Here is a 15550-nt window from a genome sequence, read left to right on the forward strand (position 1 = left end):
AACACTGGAATATGGATGGCAATGCAATGCCTCGGGAGATTCTGCTCAAGATGTATAAAGATGGTATCTGGGAGTTGAAGAGGCACAACTTGGTGTGCTACGTGAATTTGACAATGTGAGTCTTTTATATATGACACAAAAACACCCTCGTTCCCGGACCATGGTGCTTGACATGGAAGCCAAGAGCTTGCCGCCCTCGTCAGATCTTGCGACAATCCCAGCGATGGCTGCCGGATCCATGCCCAGATCCTTCACAGCGACCACAAGAACAGCGTCTTCCTGCGAAATCTCCTCGTCCAGATGTATGGCCGCTGCGGCTGCCTGGAGAAAGCGCGATCGGTCTTCGATTCTACCTATCTCTTCTCTTGGAAGCAGGCGGTCCTGGGCGGCAAGAGATTGTGTCCAGCAACGCCATGATCTCGGCATACGCCGCGGCCGGGGACTCTTCGATCGCATCCCTGCCAAGAATTCCATCACCTGGAACGCGATGACCGAGATGTGCTCGCAGAGTGGCAATCTCGGCGAGGCGGAGGCGGCATAGCAAACCCTCGTGCCATGATCGTGGCATATGCCCATAACCGGCATCACTCACGCGCGCGTCGATTCCCTGGCCCAAAAGGACGTGCTGGCGTGGACGGCCATGATCTAAGGCCACTGCCAGAATCAGCGGCTAGATGAAGCTAAAGCTCTTAGATAGAATGCGCACAAAGAATGTAGTAACATGGACGGCCATGATCACAGCATATGCCCAGGAAGGGCATATGGAGAAAGCAAAGAGTCTCTTTGAAAATGCCCCGGAACTTAATGAGGTGGAATTTACGGCTATGATCGACGGCTACGCATCTAATGGCGGCGTAGAAGAGGCTAAATGTGTTTTTGAGAGGCTGCCAGAAAAAGACGTGGTGGCTTGGAACTCCATGCTTTGTGCATATGCCGAGAATGGGCATTTGGACGAGGCACTAGATTCCTTCCAAAAGATGGCTCACCGCAACGAGATCCCTTGGGCGACAATGATCTGCTCGTCTCTAGAAACCATCTTGAAAATGCATAGTTTATTTTTGATCAAATGCCTTACAATAGCAAGATGGCAAGTGCAGCACTCTTCTTGGCCGAAGAGCTCATCCACAGCATGAGTGTTGCTTGGGTCTTGCTACTGGCTGCTTGCCAGAAGATCCACAAAGATCCCAAATGTGGAGCTCCAGTTGCTGATAGACTCTCGGCATTGGGTTTGGCACCATGGTTGAATTTCTATGGCCAGAATTATGGTCTATTTACTAAAGTGTATTAACTTGATTTATAAAGATTATTTATGATTAAGCTTAAGCTTGCATTCTTTCTATATTTTTTTAGAGCAATGAAGAGGATGTGGGAGTATGAGGAGTGGAGTTTTGCAACACTTGACATCACCACCAAAACAAAGAACAAAAAGGTAAAGGTGACACACAATTCTTTGCTGTTACTACCAACTTTGGAGGAGAAATCCATGCTTGTGCTAGATATGGATGAAACACTAATTCATGCCCACAAGGCTACAGCATCCCTCAAGCTCCTCAGTGGGAAAATTATTCTATTGAAGCGCTATGTTGTGGCAAACAGGCCAATCATGGATACATTTCTAAATGAGATGAGTAAGATATATGAGATTGTGATTTTTACTCGAGCGGTGAAGCCATATGTGGACAAGATCTTAGATAGGCTCAACCCAACTGGGAATCTTTTTGTCCATCACTTCTATAGAGATTCGTGCTCAACTAAGGTAAATCACAATTATTTTCTTTCCAATTTACTAGTTTACCTCGTATATCCAAACACCATGGCCTTGGCCTTAGTTAAATTCCCTTGCTAAAGTTTTTGCTTATTGTACTAATTTCTACTTTGTCCTACTTGGTTTCAGCAACTCACTTCACAAACAACAGAGCATTAACCATCCATTAACAGATTCCCAAATTTTCTTTTAATCCCCCTCCCTGAGTTAAATTGAACTTAAGGTCCCCACATGCACAAGTAGCTAAACACACTAAACCTCTAAGTTTTTAACATCTTTTGGTATAACAAAACTTGATCATAGGACTTTTTAAAATCCCAAGCTTTGGGTACAACACTTGTTTTGGGGCACCAAGGGAAAACACTATGGTATAATAGCTCAGTATAAATGCCTTTACTCCCCCACTTCCATCCTGAAGGGAAAGCTTAAGCCTTTAAGAAGGGGCAAGGACTAATGAACTATAAAGTATTTAAGTGGGGCACCACTCCATATAAGCAAAGAGCACTATAGTTGGACCTGACCTCGGACTCTATCTTAGGCTCGATTTCAAACTTGATCTTGGATCTTAGACTTGGTCTCAGACCTGATCTTGGATCTTAGGCTCAGTTTCGAACTCAATTTTAAAGTCAATTTTGGACTTGATATTGGACTTTGTCTCGAACTTGGTTTCGGAGTCAATCTTGGACTTGATATTAGACTTGGTTTTGAACTCAGTCTCAGAGTCAGTTTCAAACTCAATCTCAAACTCGGTCTCATCCAATAAATTCTTTATCATTTTAGTTGTGCTTTTGGGGATTCTTTAGCTTATAACACCTTAGGGAGTTGATTCTTTACGATTCCACTAGAAAGGTTGTGAAAAATCTTTCAAGATTAAAGTGGGACCTCAGACACATGGTGATTATGGATGATAAGCCAAAGTCTGAAATTGTCATCCATGCATTAAAAAATAGAAAAGGGCATAAATATGATGAATTGAAGATCTACATAAGAAAATTGCAAGAGTTGAAAATGTAAGACAACCATTGAAGAAGCTAAAAGGTTAGACAAAAGATCTTATAAAAAAAACTCATGTATCCATTGCATATGCTGTAACGCTAAATTGATTGTGGCATTGTTTCCCTCGCGAAAACAAATGTCCAATTTAAACTTTGGAAACAATGTCATGGCAAATCATAATCAGAAAAGCATCTCGAGTTTCAGTCTGATTAATACTTAAGCAGCATCATCATCCAAAGATAGCCAATCAGTATACCTTTGCAGAGAGAATACGACGCAGCTCTTTGCATTTTCTTCAATCTCTCTGTCCTGAAATGCACCGTAGAGCCTCTCAAAATCCCATGGCTCGATTAACTGGCCTATCCTTTTAGCGTGGCTCGACGAGAGTGGTATATAGTTTGGGTACGATCTCATTATGCTCACTGTTTTGTTGTCCATCCCCACCTACAAATCAAACATGGAGTGAGGAAAAAAAACGAAAACAAAGTTTGTAAACAAGAGAAGTTTATACCTGTAAGATATCTCCAGTGAATAAAACACCCCTCCCCTGCGCTCCATGAGACCAGTGGAGGATTTGAGCACCAGCAAAATGGCCACCTAAATGTAAAAGCGTGACTCCCTCCCATAGCTGGAATGTTTTGCCCTTCCAGAACTTTACGTTTTCGTGCTGGTAAACCACCCATTTCTTATCCCTGCCATAGTATCAATACAGAGAAATCGAAATGAAAGAGAGAAACAAAGGTAGACAATACCATTCGTGGATATAAACCGGGACACCTCCAAAAGCCTCGCTCCATCGAGAGTTTGTGCTGTAGTAATGCGGGTGAGAGATGGCAATCGCTCTCAATCCACCTAGCGACTTGATTATCTCCACTGTGGCATCGTCTAGAAATGAGATGCAGTCCCACAGTATGTTTCCCTCTATCAAAAACATAAAAACCATAAAAAATGCACAACGGCCATAGCTCCAAACATACCTTGAGTCTGGATGAGAAACGCACGCTGTCCAATGCCAAACTTTGGAAAGGTTATGATCTCGAAGACCTGCGGCTCATGCTTCTTGAAACCATTGCGAAACTGCAATCTCATCTTGCTCATGGACGTCCATACCTGGCCTTCCCTAAAACTAAAAGTCAGAGGGCAAAAATCTTAGATGGGCATACCTTGGAACGAACTGGCGATCATCGGAGCAAATAATACACGACGAAGGCGGGCCTTGGGAGGATGTTGGAGGGAACTCCACCCCACAAGTCTTTCAAATATGACCATCCGCCATAAAATGCCTGCCCCAATTTTGTTACAAATTACAATACTGCTAAATACCTCTAGGATTTCCGAGAAAACATCACGTATGGAGCGTGTGCCTCCATAAGTTTGAAATCCGAGAGTGTTAACAAGGATTCTCGTGGTGTCTTTGTAGAAAGCAATAACGCCGTCCATTGCTTAGAAACCTTAGGAGATAACCAAGATCCCAGTAGAAGGACAAACTTCTTAAAACTCGAGGAGAAAGATTGACAGACCTTGAGATCCTCTGGAGGTATTAGCTTGTGGATGATTTGGAGGTGGAGCAGAACCTGAGGTCAGACTTGCTTACTATCACTCGTGTGTCCAAGCCTCCTGTTTGAGCAGTGTTGGACGCTCCATTGAAGCAAGTGCATATAACACGGTTAAAGACGTTTCTTACTGGAAAGCCATCGGTATAGAGCAGCTGATTGGGGACGACTATCAGCTAGAATGCAGCGTATTTGGAGGGATCCAGTCTCTATGGCCACCTATTTTTCACTCGTTTAGTTCTCTCCAAAATATAAATGACTTTTCTTGTGATGGTCTTAGGACAGTCGTCCGAATCGTATAGTAGATGTGCATTTCATGTAGACGATGTTTCCATAAGTATGGATAGTGTTTTCCTTTTGGAAAGTGCTGGTTTGTCCGATCATCACAACCGTGACAACATAACCGAAAACTCTTTTGGCTGTGAAACAACTGGAAAAGAAGAAACAAGAAGAGAGCAAACGGAAAAAGAGCTTACCGGATAGGATGGATCTTGCACTGCCACTGAGACGCTCAACCCAAACGTAAGCTCTGCAAACATTAGGAGATGATATCCTTTTGATCCATCGCCCGGAAAACGAGCCTACAGTCTCCCGGGGAAAGTTGTGTCCAGGAAGACGAGTTTGGCTCCATCGTGCATAACAGTGGACTACATAAAGACAAGATGATAAAGCTGTCAATTCACTCGCTGAAACATACCGAGTTCCAAACCAATGAAAACACAGAAAGAAGAAGTACCCACACTACGCACCCCCGACTGATGGAGTAGAATTTTTGTTCTTTGAAGTTTGAATTTTTTCTTTGTAGCATCTTTGCCAGAACGCGAGCAGTTTTCTAGCTCTGAATAGGTTGCTCGCGTCTGCTCCGAAAATCACGCATTTAAGATTAAGATTAGTTGCAGCACAACCACTTGAAAAGTTGATGAATGCGGTGAGCGTGGATCGAACACGCGACCTTCAGATCTTCAGTCTGACGCTCTCCCAACTGAGCTATCCCCGCTTGAGCTTAATAACATTAGTCCAATTCACAGCAGTTCTTCTTTGTGACGCTCGAACTCCGGAGGATCCACTCCCAGATGTTGTACAGCGGCTACTCTAACGAGTTCCTCTTCAATCTCCTCCTAGTATCTGTGGGATCTTCTAATGACAAGGAGGACGGAGGAGGCAATAACGTTTTCAGATGAGATTTCCTGGGGCAGCTCCAAGCAGTAGATGCGCGCGGCGTCTTCTCCGTGATCGCCCCAATCTATTGTGATCGAAGCCAAAACGGGCATCTGGATTAAGCTCAGTATGAGAATCAAATGATCATTGCCTACGCGTGCTTGGCGAGTGAAAGAGGCTAAAAGTTTGTTTGGTTGAATTCTGGAAAGTAGTGAATCAGATGATAAACAGCATTTGCCTCGAACCGCCATCTGGACGAACTTGGATATCTGTTCCGCTTTGCGCTTCAAAGACTTACTATAAGAACAGGAGCTTTTTCTGTTCTGTTGTTTTTCTTTTTGGAATTTTCTTTTTTCTATTCAATTCACTTTCAAATTGAATCAGATGAAAGTTCCAGGGATTGTGGAATTGAGTCAGTTTTTACTTTTTACCTTTTTATATTTTCTTTCTTTAGCCGGCATTCCAGTCAGTACTGTTATGAGACGTTCCCAGCACCGAGCTCGCGTCGCGGGGCCATTCGGTGTGCACGTACTCGCATCCGGCGACATGCAAAGACTTGAAGCTCCTGCAACGTTCTCGCGAAGCCCGTAACAAGTTCTCCCGATGACATGCCTGACTTTCTGTGTCGATGTTCGTCACTTGCAACTCATCGCTAGCCTCTGATTTAAAGGGTGTTACGGCAGCGCAGTGAGGCTTTCAAACCGGCTGCAGCCTTGGTCTTAATTGCTAGGGCCTCCATGCGTCAAGATTTTGAGGCTGTCACGAGTATTATTTGATGCTTCGTTGCTTTTGCTCCTAAGAGCAGATCAAAGCGACAAATCTTTGGATCTGCAGGTGGCGTTTTATTCTCCACAGAAGGAACCCACCTGGAGAGTTCAGCCCTCGACGCATGGATGCCTCAGGAACCGGCGCTTGTCTCAAGGCATGCAATGGGAGGCATCTAAATAGCAGAGGCTCTACATTGGTTGCCTAGAATGGCGCACTGTCTGCACTGCGTAGCGATTCCAAGTTCAACGTTTAGGAAGCTTGGCATCAGTGACATCCCCACGAAGAAAATCCCGCTCGGGAGATGGAGTAAAAATACCGCAAGGTGTACGCTGCAGACTGAGAAGCAGGTAAGGGTCGATTTGTGGTTTTCCTGGGTTCATGTGGCTCAATTGTTCAGTGTATTGTATTAGGGATCTACGCCTTCCACAGGCAAGGGTGCAGTACCAGGTGTTCGAGATACAGTATGGGACCAAAAGCAGCTTGCTGTGCCAAGCAACCCGAAGCTTCAGCAGAACACGCATGCAGATGTCGTTGTGGTTGGAGGAGGAATCGCTGGCATAAGCGTAGCCTACAATCTTGCCAAAGCTGGCAAACAGGTTGTAGTCTTGGAGGCTCGTGCGATAGGTGAGTTTCGTTTGTGCTATTGTTCACTTATAGCAACAGAAAACTTTAGGAAGCGGCCAAACGGGCAAGACAACTGCACATCTTATGCCATGGTTTGATGACTACTACTTCGAAGCAGAGAGCACCCTCGGGAGTGATAAATTGAACCTCATTGCTGATGCACAACATGGCTCGATTGATTGGATAGAGAATGTCGTCAAGGAAGAGGGTATTGAATGCAATTTTAGAAGACTTCCAGGGTACCTTGTGCCAGTTGAAGACGACCAACAGAATGCTGAAAAACTCCGTAAGGTAGAGACCAAGCATGTTTTGTGGACCTGATTTTCTGATCACCCGGGTTGATTCCAGGAGTACGAAGCATGCAAACGAGCGGGTTTAAATGACGTGCGGCTCGAGGATTTGAAACACGATCCCAAAAACGGAAATTTTGGCATGGCCCTTGTCTTTCCAAACGCGGGGGAGTTCCAGCCGATATTGTAAGCCCGTTTCTTCCCCTTTCATTGCTTTGCACGAGCTGAAACACACCTTCTGGAAAGGTATGTCAAGGGGCTGGCAGAGGCAGCCAAGAAGCATGGAGCTCAAATCTTCGAGCAGACATCAGTCGTTCAACATGAAGGGACCAAAGTCGTAACGGACGGAGGTCACACCGTCACAGCCAAGGCTCTCGTCTTAGCTACAAACTCCCCCATCAACAAAAACTTGGCAATTCATGCTCGACAGTACGCACGACGAAGCTACGTGGTTGGCCTCAAAGTTCCCAAGGGAGCTATCAAGTAAGAAATTGCTTTTTCTTTGAATACTATAGAGGTGTGTTTTTTCCTACAGCCGCGCCTCATGGTGGGATACAGCCTCTCCTTACCATTACGTAAGGCTTGAGGACAAGGACGACTATGAAGTCTTGGTCGTTGGTGGAGAGGATCACAAAGTTGGAATTGAGCCGAATCAATACTTGGACCGGCATGGCAGTCTAGAGGCATGGGCTCGTTCTCACTGGCCTGCAGCTCAGGAGCTACTGTACAAGTGGTCTGGCCAGGTTGGTCTGAGATTGGTGAACAAGTCTAACTTGTTTCATTTTACTAGGTCTATATGCCATCAGATTTCCTCCATCTACACGGTCATGATCCATTGAACACCGAGAATGTTTATGTTGCGACCGGTGAGTGTTGCCCGTTCTTAGACAAATGTTTGTGTTTACGGATTCGAGTATGTTTGATTCAGGTGACAGCGGCCAGGGAATGACTGGTGGCACTATAGCTGGTGTAGTGATTTCGAATTCGATTCTCGGACACAAGCACAGATGGGGCGACCTCTTTGATCCTTCTCGGTTCCCTCCGGCTTCACTGACCTCGGCCCAAATGCTTGCCCAAGAAGTCGGGGAGAATATTGAGGTAACTTCTGTTTTCACTCGGATTAAGTTCAAGCTCCTGACACTTCATTACAGGGTTTTAAAAACGTCCTCCCGGGACAAGGACTGACGAAGCTCACCGTGGACAGCATCCTACTTGACGAGGGAGCTATCATCCAAGAAGGATTGAACAAAGAAGCAGTATATAGAGACTCTTCAGGGAACGTGCAGAGATATTCCGGTATGGAAGAAACGCTCCTTTCATGTTCTAAAAGTTTACAATTTCTCTGCACAGCTATATGTCCGCACTTAGGCTGCGCCGTCAAGTGGAACCCGAGCGATAAGACGTTCGACTGCCCTTGCCATGGATCGCAGTTTGATGCACAGGGTGTGGTCGTAAACGGACCTTCTCCAACAAACTTGACTCCAATGTCCTACAACTGAGGAACACACAACGATTTTGTAACCCGGCGGCTATGAAACTCCTGTTCATATAAATAATGAAAGATGGAGCAGGAATCATTTTCAAACCTGCCAGTGATTTCCTCATGGAAATCCATTCTCGTCGCACCACTTACCCTTAGCCTGGTGTTGTCACAAAAGTTGAAACTGAACTAAGAACAGCGAGGAACTTACGACTGGAATCGGACTAAACCCGTGGCTGTTGTACTGAACTGCTTTGGAATTTCCTCTGGAGCGAAGATCTTTTAGTGGGACGATGTTGCTTAGTGGACATGGTTGATGTCCGATCATATGGTATGGTTTCCACGCTGAGACCAGCCTGGTTCTTCTTCGAGAGTGCATCAGTCCACAAATCAACTTGGACTACGAGCGGCAGTTTTGCATGTCAAGGCTCGATACATCCTTCACCGCGTCTTCGACACAGCCACCAAACCAGTCTACCGGATAGATTGGCACGCTCAAGCCGATTTCTCCGCAACCTTTCTTACAGATGGGATAAGGTAAGGAGTCCGTGGTGATATACGAAAAACAATCTTTTTTGTAGATCCTGCTGCAAATGCCGATATAGTAGCGTCGTTGATTGGTGACAATCAGTTTTCCGTCTCAGAAAATGTCAGCGTATGGCAGCGAAACATCAGGAAACAGAATACTTGGAAGCTTGTCACCTGCATTTCTTTTTTAAAGTTAACAGCTTTGAAGCACAACCTGGATGCACGTAGTATCCTCCTGGCATCCACATGAGCAGCGACTGCACCTTGAGCAAGCTTCCAGATCCAGCCAAGCTCGAAAACATTTGTCGCAGATGAATCACAGGTTGCCAAAACTAGTTTCTTACCATCCGCCCAGGAAAGCGCAACATCGGCCAAACGACTAGTGATGATAACATGAGGCCGACATTGCTGTAGCACCTGGACGATTGCAGCTAGAACCCTGTTGTCAACTAGTGACATCGGGTACAAATCAAGTCATTGTTAGAGGTAGAGATGATGTGGCAGTAGTTATGCCCACGTGGCAGTAGCTTTATGTATATGTACACAATCATATACAGTTATATATATAGAGAGTTCTTCCTCCTCGTGTGCGCGTCTCTCCGCTGCTAACATGGTATCGGAGCCTTGGGCTCCTTGATCCTGAGAATGGCGCTTGCTGGCCAGGAGGCCAGTGATGAGGAGGAGGATGAGCCTCCCAATTGCAATCCCTCTTGCAATGTTTGGGACGCTTGAGGCGTTGCACCAAGGCACCAGGCTGTGTAGAGGTGCTGAGCAACAAGCAGCAGCAAGTAGAGAACAAAGCCAGTGGGAGATTGAGAGATTTCACCAACCCACATCAAGAATTGGGTCAAGATTCAAGAACATTGCATAGCAATTCTTTGCAGGAATTTCCAGCAATTGGGAAGGATGTTTATGGAGATTCAAGTGCCTAGTCGCAGAGAAGTGGGAGCCTGGCAGTTCACGGCCAAGACCTCATGCTAGAGGCAAGATTGAAGCCATAGCAAGAAGCAAAGAGTGTGCAAGCAAGTCCAAGACCAAGAACCAAGTTTTGGGTAGTTGATTGATGAGTTTTTCATATGCTTTTCTCATCAGCTCTCCATGCTCATCATCTCAGACTAGCTAGGCACGATTCAGGCTTAGATTCAGACTGGAATCAGCCGCCTGATCGTGAGTGGGAGTGTTAGAGGTAGAGATGATGTGGCAGTAGTTATGCCCACGTGGCAGTAGCTTTATGTATATGTACACAATCATATACAGTTATATATATAGAGAGTTCTTCCTCCTCATACCAATCACTTACGTCAGAAGGAAGAACTCCTTTCTTCACTGCTGCAGGAAGAAGAGGTCATCCATTCCGAGACTAGCAAATTCTTCTGAGCTGCTAGAAGATGAGCTGAGCCTGGGCGAGACATTTTTGAACCAAGTAAGCTTGGCACTGGAGCAGCTCCAATGCCGCATTGGGACTCACATCCGATCCACACGAAATCTCTCCGCCGCAAAAAAGATAAAATATCGAACCAAAACACGATTCGAGCTGCTTGCTACTCACCAGGAGCAGCGCGCGTGAAACACTTCTTCGAGTTGCCCGTTTCGGGCAAATGCTGTTATCGTTTCAGTCCGTACCTTTCGGGCGTCAATGAAAAACCTTTTCGCCTATTCCCTCTACTCAAGCGCAAAAGTAGTTACTGACTGGTCTTGATGAAAATCCAATTGTTGCTTGAGCTTTCTCAGCTCCAGTAGACCAACCACAGAACAAATTCAAGGAGCAGCTTGAATCCGTGAGTCGCTGTCCCCTAATGGTTGCACCTTGCTGGATGGATCGTGGAAATAACTAGATCCAGAGCAATCTTTGCCACATATGTCACCAGGCTGCCCGCGGGCCGTTATGGCCCAGGAACATAAAACCATGGTTTTTCATCGTTTTGAGTTGTGGACTTGCAGATGTGAGCTTGGTGGCTGCAAAGGACGACCTCGGCTAGACAACATATTTTCTCTCATTTTTTATGTTTCTTCGTTTTCTTTTTTCTTCAGGCTCGAAAGATCAAGAAGCTCCTCCACACCAGCTAACAACGAATCAAAGATAATGCGGTGAGCGTGGATCGAACACGCGGCCTTCAGATCCAGTCTGACGCTCTCCCAAACTGAGCTTGGATGGTTTTAGACAATAACTTCAATATGATTAAGTTAAAATGTAAAAGCTTACCTCTACAATGAGAGTTTGGGGGCTCCGGCGATCTCGATCAAACCACTACAGCGGCTACTCTATAGATTCCTCTTCAATCTCCTCATCCCAGTCGCTTATAATAAGTTTATTACTGTCTATCAAATGCCGGAAATGAGTAAAATCACTTGGACCGGACTAATTGCAGCATTTGCCCAAAACGGGCATCTAGGGGAATCCAGGCAGTGTTTGACGCGTTGTCTAAAGAGAAGTCCATAGCATCATGGACGGCGATCAGGCCTCAATGTCCCCGGATGTTGTATATGGTACGGTATCCTGGACAGTGATCGATCCAAAACTCCTGAATCGATCAGGCCCTCAATTTCTTCCAGAAGTTCCCACAATGTATGGGCACGAGCCGGGACGGAAACCCTGTTCTTATCTATGCGTGCTATCCTGGACCAGGCAGCAGCTCTTCCATTCGATGCCCGAGATGGATCTCATCAGCTCCACGGCGGCGTTCCAGGCATTGCGTGTTTGATTCCATGCCCGAGCACAACGCCATGTTGTGAGGTGACGCGCTAGGCTGAGGCGAGATGGGCGATCACAAGGCAAGGGTGAGCGGCTGATCCTCGAGGAGATTCCCTTCAACCATCGTGACCGTTCTTGAGAGGGGAGATTTGCGGAGCTTTAATCAAAAAGGCAATGCTCGAATATGGGTTAAATTAGAAAAGTGAGTTTGTGTGAATTACATGAACTTGGTTACTCCTTTGTTTCAAAGAGGACTTTCTGGTACAGTGACGACCTTGCAACCCATCTCCAGCTTCACCTTTGGTGTGATGTACTCTCCAGCCATGATATATTCGGACATGATCTCGTAAAAGTGCTCTGTGTAGTGAATGCCATCAAAAGTGAAATACTTGCTGGGATCCTTACACACCGTGTAAGCAGCATTGGTCTGGTTCAGTGGAGCACACCCGCAAAGACCCTCACCATCACAGTTAAACTTGCCACCTCCACCGCAGCATGACTGGAGCGAGTTCGTGAAGCCAAACTCCTTCATATTCTCCAAAACATAGGTGTTTGCTGCAAACCAATCGAAATAATACACAGTGAGACCCTGGTATTTTTGCGTCAGCTCCTCCGACAGCCTCTGGATGTTGGTGTTGAGGTAAGAGATAATCTGGGCAATCTCAACAATGCAACCATCCTTGTCATAGTGGAATGTACCAGCGGGGTACTGTTGGAAAGATTGGAGATAGTTTGGAGAGCAATCGGCACGGGGCATGTTGTAGAGCACAACATGACGAGCTCCGTGAGCATATAACTTCTGAATTCCATCGGCCAGGCCTTGGATCACGGCCGGGATGGTGACGTTGATCACGTAGCCGCCTCCCAGTGGCAAACCAAAGTTGATATCGTCCCCTCCAATCTCGACCGAGTAGAGTGCATTCTCGTACCATGGTTTGCTCGCCTGGCGACCATATCGACCCTCGACAAACTCCTGGTGGCGCACGAAGTCGTCAACCTGGGCGGACAAGACATGTGGGCTCGAGTATGGCTGGTTCTCGACCTTGATCACCGTGGCTCCGGCGTATCCAAAGTTGAGGCTCTCGAACTCGGTGCCATTGTACTTGAGGCTGGGAGTTCCAAGGTTGTCGAGGCGGAGCTTCTGGAGCAGGAGGTCGGGGATGACGAGCCCGTCGCAGTAGCGTCCAGTGGGCTTCCCGTAGGTGATCCCGTATGGGTACCTGCCCGATAGGGTCTTGCCGCCACCGGCTTCAATGTCGCGGTTGCCGCCATCGCTGAGAGAATCTGCAAAGGTGAAGACTGCGGTTGGACAGATCGACGAGCTCGACTTTGGCGTTGCTGGCGTTGCTCGTGCCTGAGAAAGCAGCACAATGTTAAGCAAAAGAGCAAAGATTGCAAGAACAGTTCCAGACCAAGAAGCCATCACAGCTGATGGATCTGTAGAAGTGTTGGAGGCCAAAGTTTATATAATGGATCCCAATCTCTTGAACAAGAGCTATCACATCTAAAACTAGTTCCATATCCATATTTCGAGTTACCAAAGAGATTGAAATATCTTTAGAGAGTTTGGTACTCGTGGAGTTGTATGGCAAATGTGGCAGCGCCAACGACGCTCGGGCGGAACATCTTCTCTAGGGATTTAATTCTCTTGGTGATCTTAGCCTAGTGAGGTCTTACTTGAGGCTGGAACCTTGCTTGATCGATCCTGAGTTTTGCAGATTGCGACAGACCTTCTGAGAATGTATGGATCGCTCCAGGAGGCTCGATTGGCTGGCGAGAGTCTTAAGAAGTTGGGGCAGAGAGATCTGGTGGCTTGGAATGCGATGAACGACGCTTATGCCCTATGCAAAGAAAGGCATTTGCGATTCACGAGAGGATGCTTACAAATTCACGTACACGACGCTTCTCTCCTGCTATGACAATCTGGGCGACGTAGAAAAGATCCATGCGCACCACTGCATTTGCAATGTGGAATCCAGATAAGGTGTTTGAATAGTTGGACGTGGGGCTGTGGACTGCAATCCTCCAGGACCTAAGGATCATGGAAGCCATTCAAGTGATAGAACAACAAGGTTTCTAGCGAGCAGCTTTATGCTGCCTTCTCTCCTCCAGATTGTGGAAGGTAGCAGTTGTTGATCTGCTCAGGTCTCCAAGAATCACGCACCAATCATTCAGGAATAGCTTGTCTATAGAGTGTGATTGACGTGTGAATTGCAACTCGTTTTCTCTTCACAGATCCTTTCTGTTGTATGCCCAGTATGCGCCTCAGCCGCTCGTCAGGGTATCGTGGATGGTGGCCAATACATGTACACATGTAGGCCAGGAGAGTTGATCACGAATTACCAAGCACGGCCGGAGCGATGGAAAATGCGATGGCCTCCAATGGTATAAAAAATCTTGGATTTAAGCATGTCTATTCAAATTCTTCCCCTTCCATCGGTCTGCTCTACTTGTGAGCTGGAAAATCTGTTAATCCAGCCCCTGAATATTTCTGATCTCCCTTCCTGTGCCCTTTATCTATCGGTAGCTACTGCAAGATAGATCCGATGCAGGCTAGATGCCCGATACCTCGAATGAAATATCGCCATGTGTCTTGCGGTCTAGCGTCCTTGCGATCAATCTATTCTGTTCATTGCCATCGATCCTTTCTGATCAAGCCTTTTTCTTTCTGCATGGATGCGTTTTTTCTCGCTTGAGCATAGGAAAGAGTGGCGAGATTTTCATTCGAAACTTCCCGCAGCTTGATCGAATCATCAAAGACACAAGGCCATGTTTGGACTCCAGAGATCCTCTTCAAGGTGTACATGCGATGATCGGGGAGAGAGGTTTTGTGGAGAACATATTTCTGAATGAGGAGGCTCGAGAAAGAAAATGGCAAAGATCAGGTTCTACAGGACAAAAAAGTGATCAGTGCTCGATATGATTCACATTACCCCACATGGTACATTTGTGTCATATATCTTCTTTCTGGTTTTTTAACTTGGGTGTTTTTTGGTGTAAAGTTGGTGCAACAAACAAATTTGTGGGGAGGAACTTAGATTCTTCAAAAGGACCAAGCCAGGGGCTTTTGCAAGAAAGGTGGGAAACATTTTCTTCAATCCATCCCAGCTCTTGAGGTATCCTTCCACTATGCAAACATATCAAGCTCTGAAACCACAGGCTCCAGTCGGCCATGATCATCATGGCATCATATCTTTGTTTGAGGATAAGATCACTGAGATGTTTGTGTGTGAGACGGATTCATACCTGCAACTTTTGCGATGGAGCAAGAAATTTCTAATGTTTGTTTATTTTGCTAGATGTCGTGAAACAAGCGAGGCAAAGGAGGACGAGCAAGCGGTGATTGCCAGGCTGACCTGTGAATTCAGCTTAATCATGGCCATTTCTCTTTATATTTAATGTTTTTATGTTTTTATGCTTTCTCCAATGTCCTACAACTGAGGAACACACAACGATTTTGTAACCCGGCAGCTATGAAACTCCTATTCATATAAATAATGAAAGATGGAGCAGGAATCATTTTCACACCTGCCAGCAATGTCCTCTACCAAAATCCATTCTCGTCGCACCACTTACCTTTAGCTTGGTGTTGTCACAAAAGTTGAAACTGAACCAAGAACAGCGAGGAACTTACGACTGGAATCGCACTAAAACCGTGGCTGTTGTACTGAACTGCTTTGGAATTTCCTCTGGAGC

General features: G+C 46.1%; 3 protein-coding genes and 1 non-coding gene across 6 annotated transcripts; 1 reads left to right on the plus strand and 3 right to left on the minus strand.

Annotated features, from left to right (window-relative positions):
* Positions 1-2930: 2930 nt before the first annotated feature.
* On the minus strand, positions 2931-4029 carry LOC9648744 (uncharacterized protein YmaE). Of its 3 annotated transcripts, none has more exons than XM_024689938.1 (5): positions 3925-4029; positions 3739-3871; positions 3514-3682; positions 3273-3453; positions 2931-3205 (listed from the first exon to the last, which is right to left on the minus strand). In XM_024689938.1, exons 2-5 carry the CDS (start codon positions 3857-3859, stop codon positions 2978-2980), a joined length of 699 nt encoding a protein of 232 aa, XP_024545706.1. In that variant the 5' UTR covers positions 3860-3871; positions 3925-4029; the 3' UTR covers positions 2931-2977. The 3 variants fall into 3 exon arrangements, with proteins under 3 accessions (XP_024545706.1, XP_002984926.2, XP_024545705.1); XM_002984880.2 differs by having other exon boundaries at positions 3739-3876; XM_024689937.1 differs by having other exon boundaries at positions 3739-3881.
* Positions 4030-5238: 1209 nt separating this feature from the next.
* TRNAF-GAA lies at positions 5239-5311 on the minus strand. The gene has a single exon. It is a non-coding gene; the product is annotated as a tRNA-Phe (tRNA).
* Positions 5312-6387: 1076 nt separating this feature from the next.
* LOC9648745 (putative Rieske 2Fe-2S iron-sulfur protein YhfW) lies at positions 6388-8739 on the plus strand. Its single transcript, XM_024689934.1, has 10 exons — positions 6388-6587; positions 6651-6864; positions 6914-7155; positions 7213-7340; positions 7401-7637; positions 7690-7897; positions 7945-8020; positions 8083-8252; positions 8306-8450; positions 8505-8739. The coding sequence occupies exons 1-10, from the start codon at positions 6447-6449 to the stop codon at positions 8651-8653; spliced, it is 1710 nt and encodes a 569-aa protein (XP_024545702.1). The 5' UTR covers positions 6388-6446; the 3' UTR covers positions 8654-8739.
* A 3359-nt stretch (positions 8740-12098) lies between these two features.
* LOC9648746 (GDSL esterase/lipase At3g26430) lies at positions 12099-13277 on the minus strand. The gene has a single exon (XM_002984881.2). It carries the CDS (start codon positions 13275-13277, stop codon positions 12099-12101), a length of 1179 nt encoding a protein of 392 aa, XP_002984927.2.
* Between the last annotated feature and the right edge of the window lie 2273 nt (positions 13278-15550).

The sequence above is a fragment of the Selaginella moellendorffii genome, unplaced genomic scaffold (genome assembly GCF_000143415.4).
Source record: "Selaginella moellendorffii unplaced genomic scaffold, v1.0 SELMOscaffold_64, whole genome shotgun sequence".
NCBI classification, from domain to species: domain Eukaryota; kingdom Viridiplantae; phylum Streptophyta; class Lycopodiopsida; order Selaginellales; family Selaginellaceae; genus Selaginella; species Selaginella moellendorffii.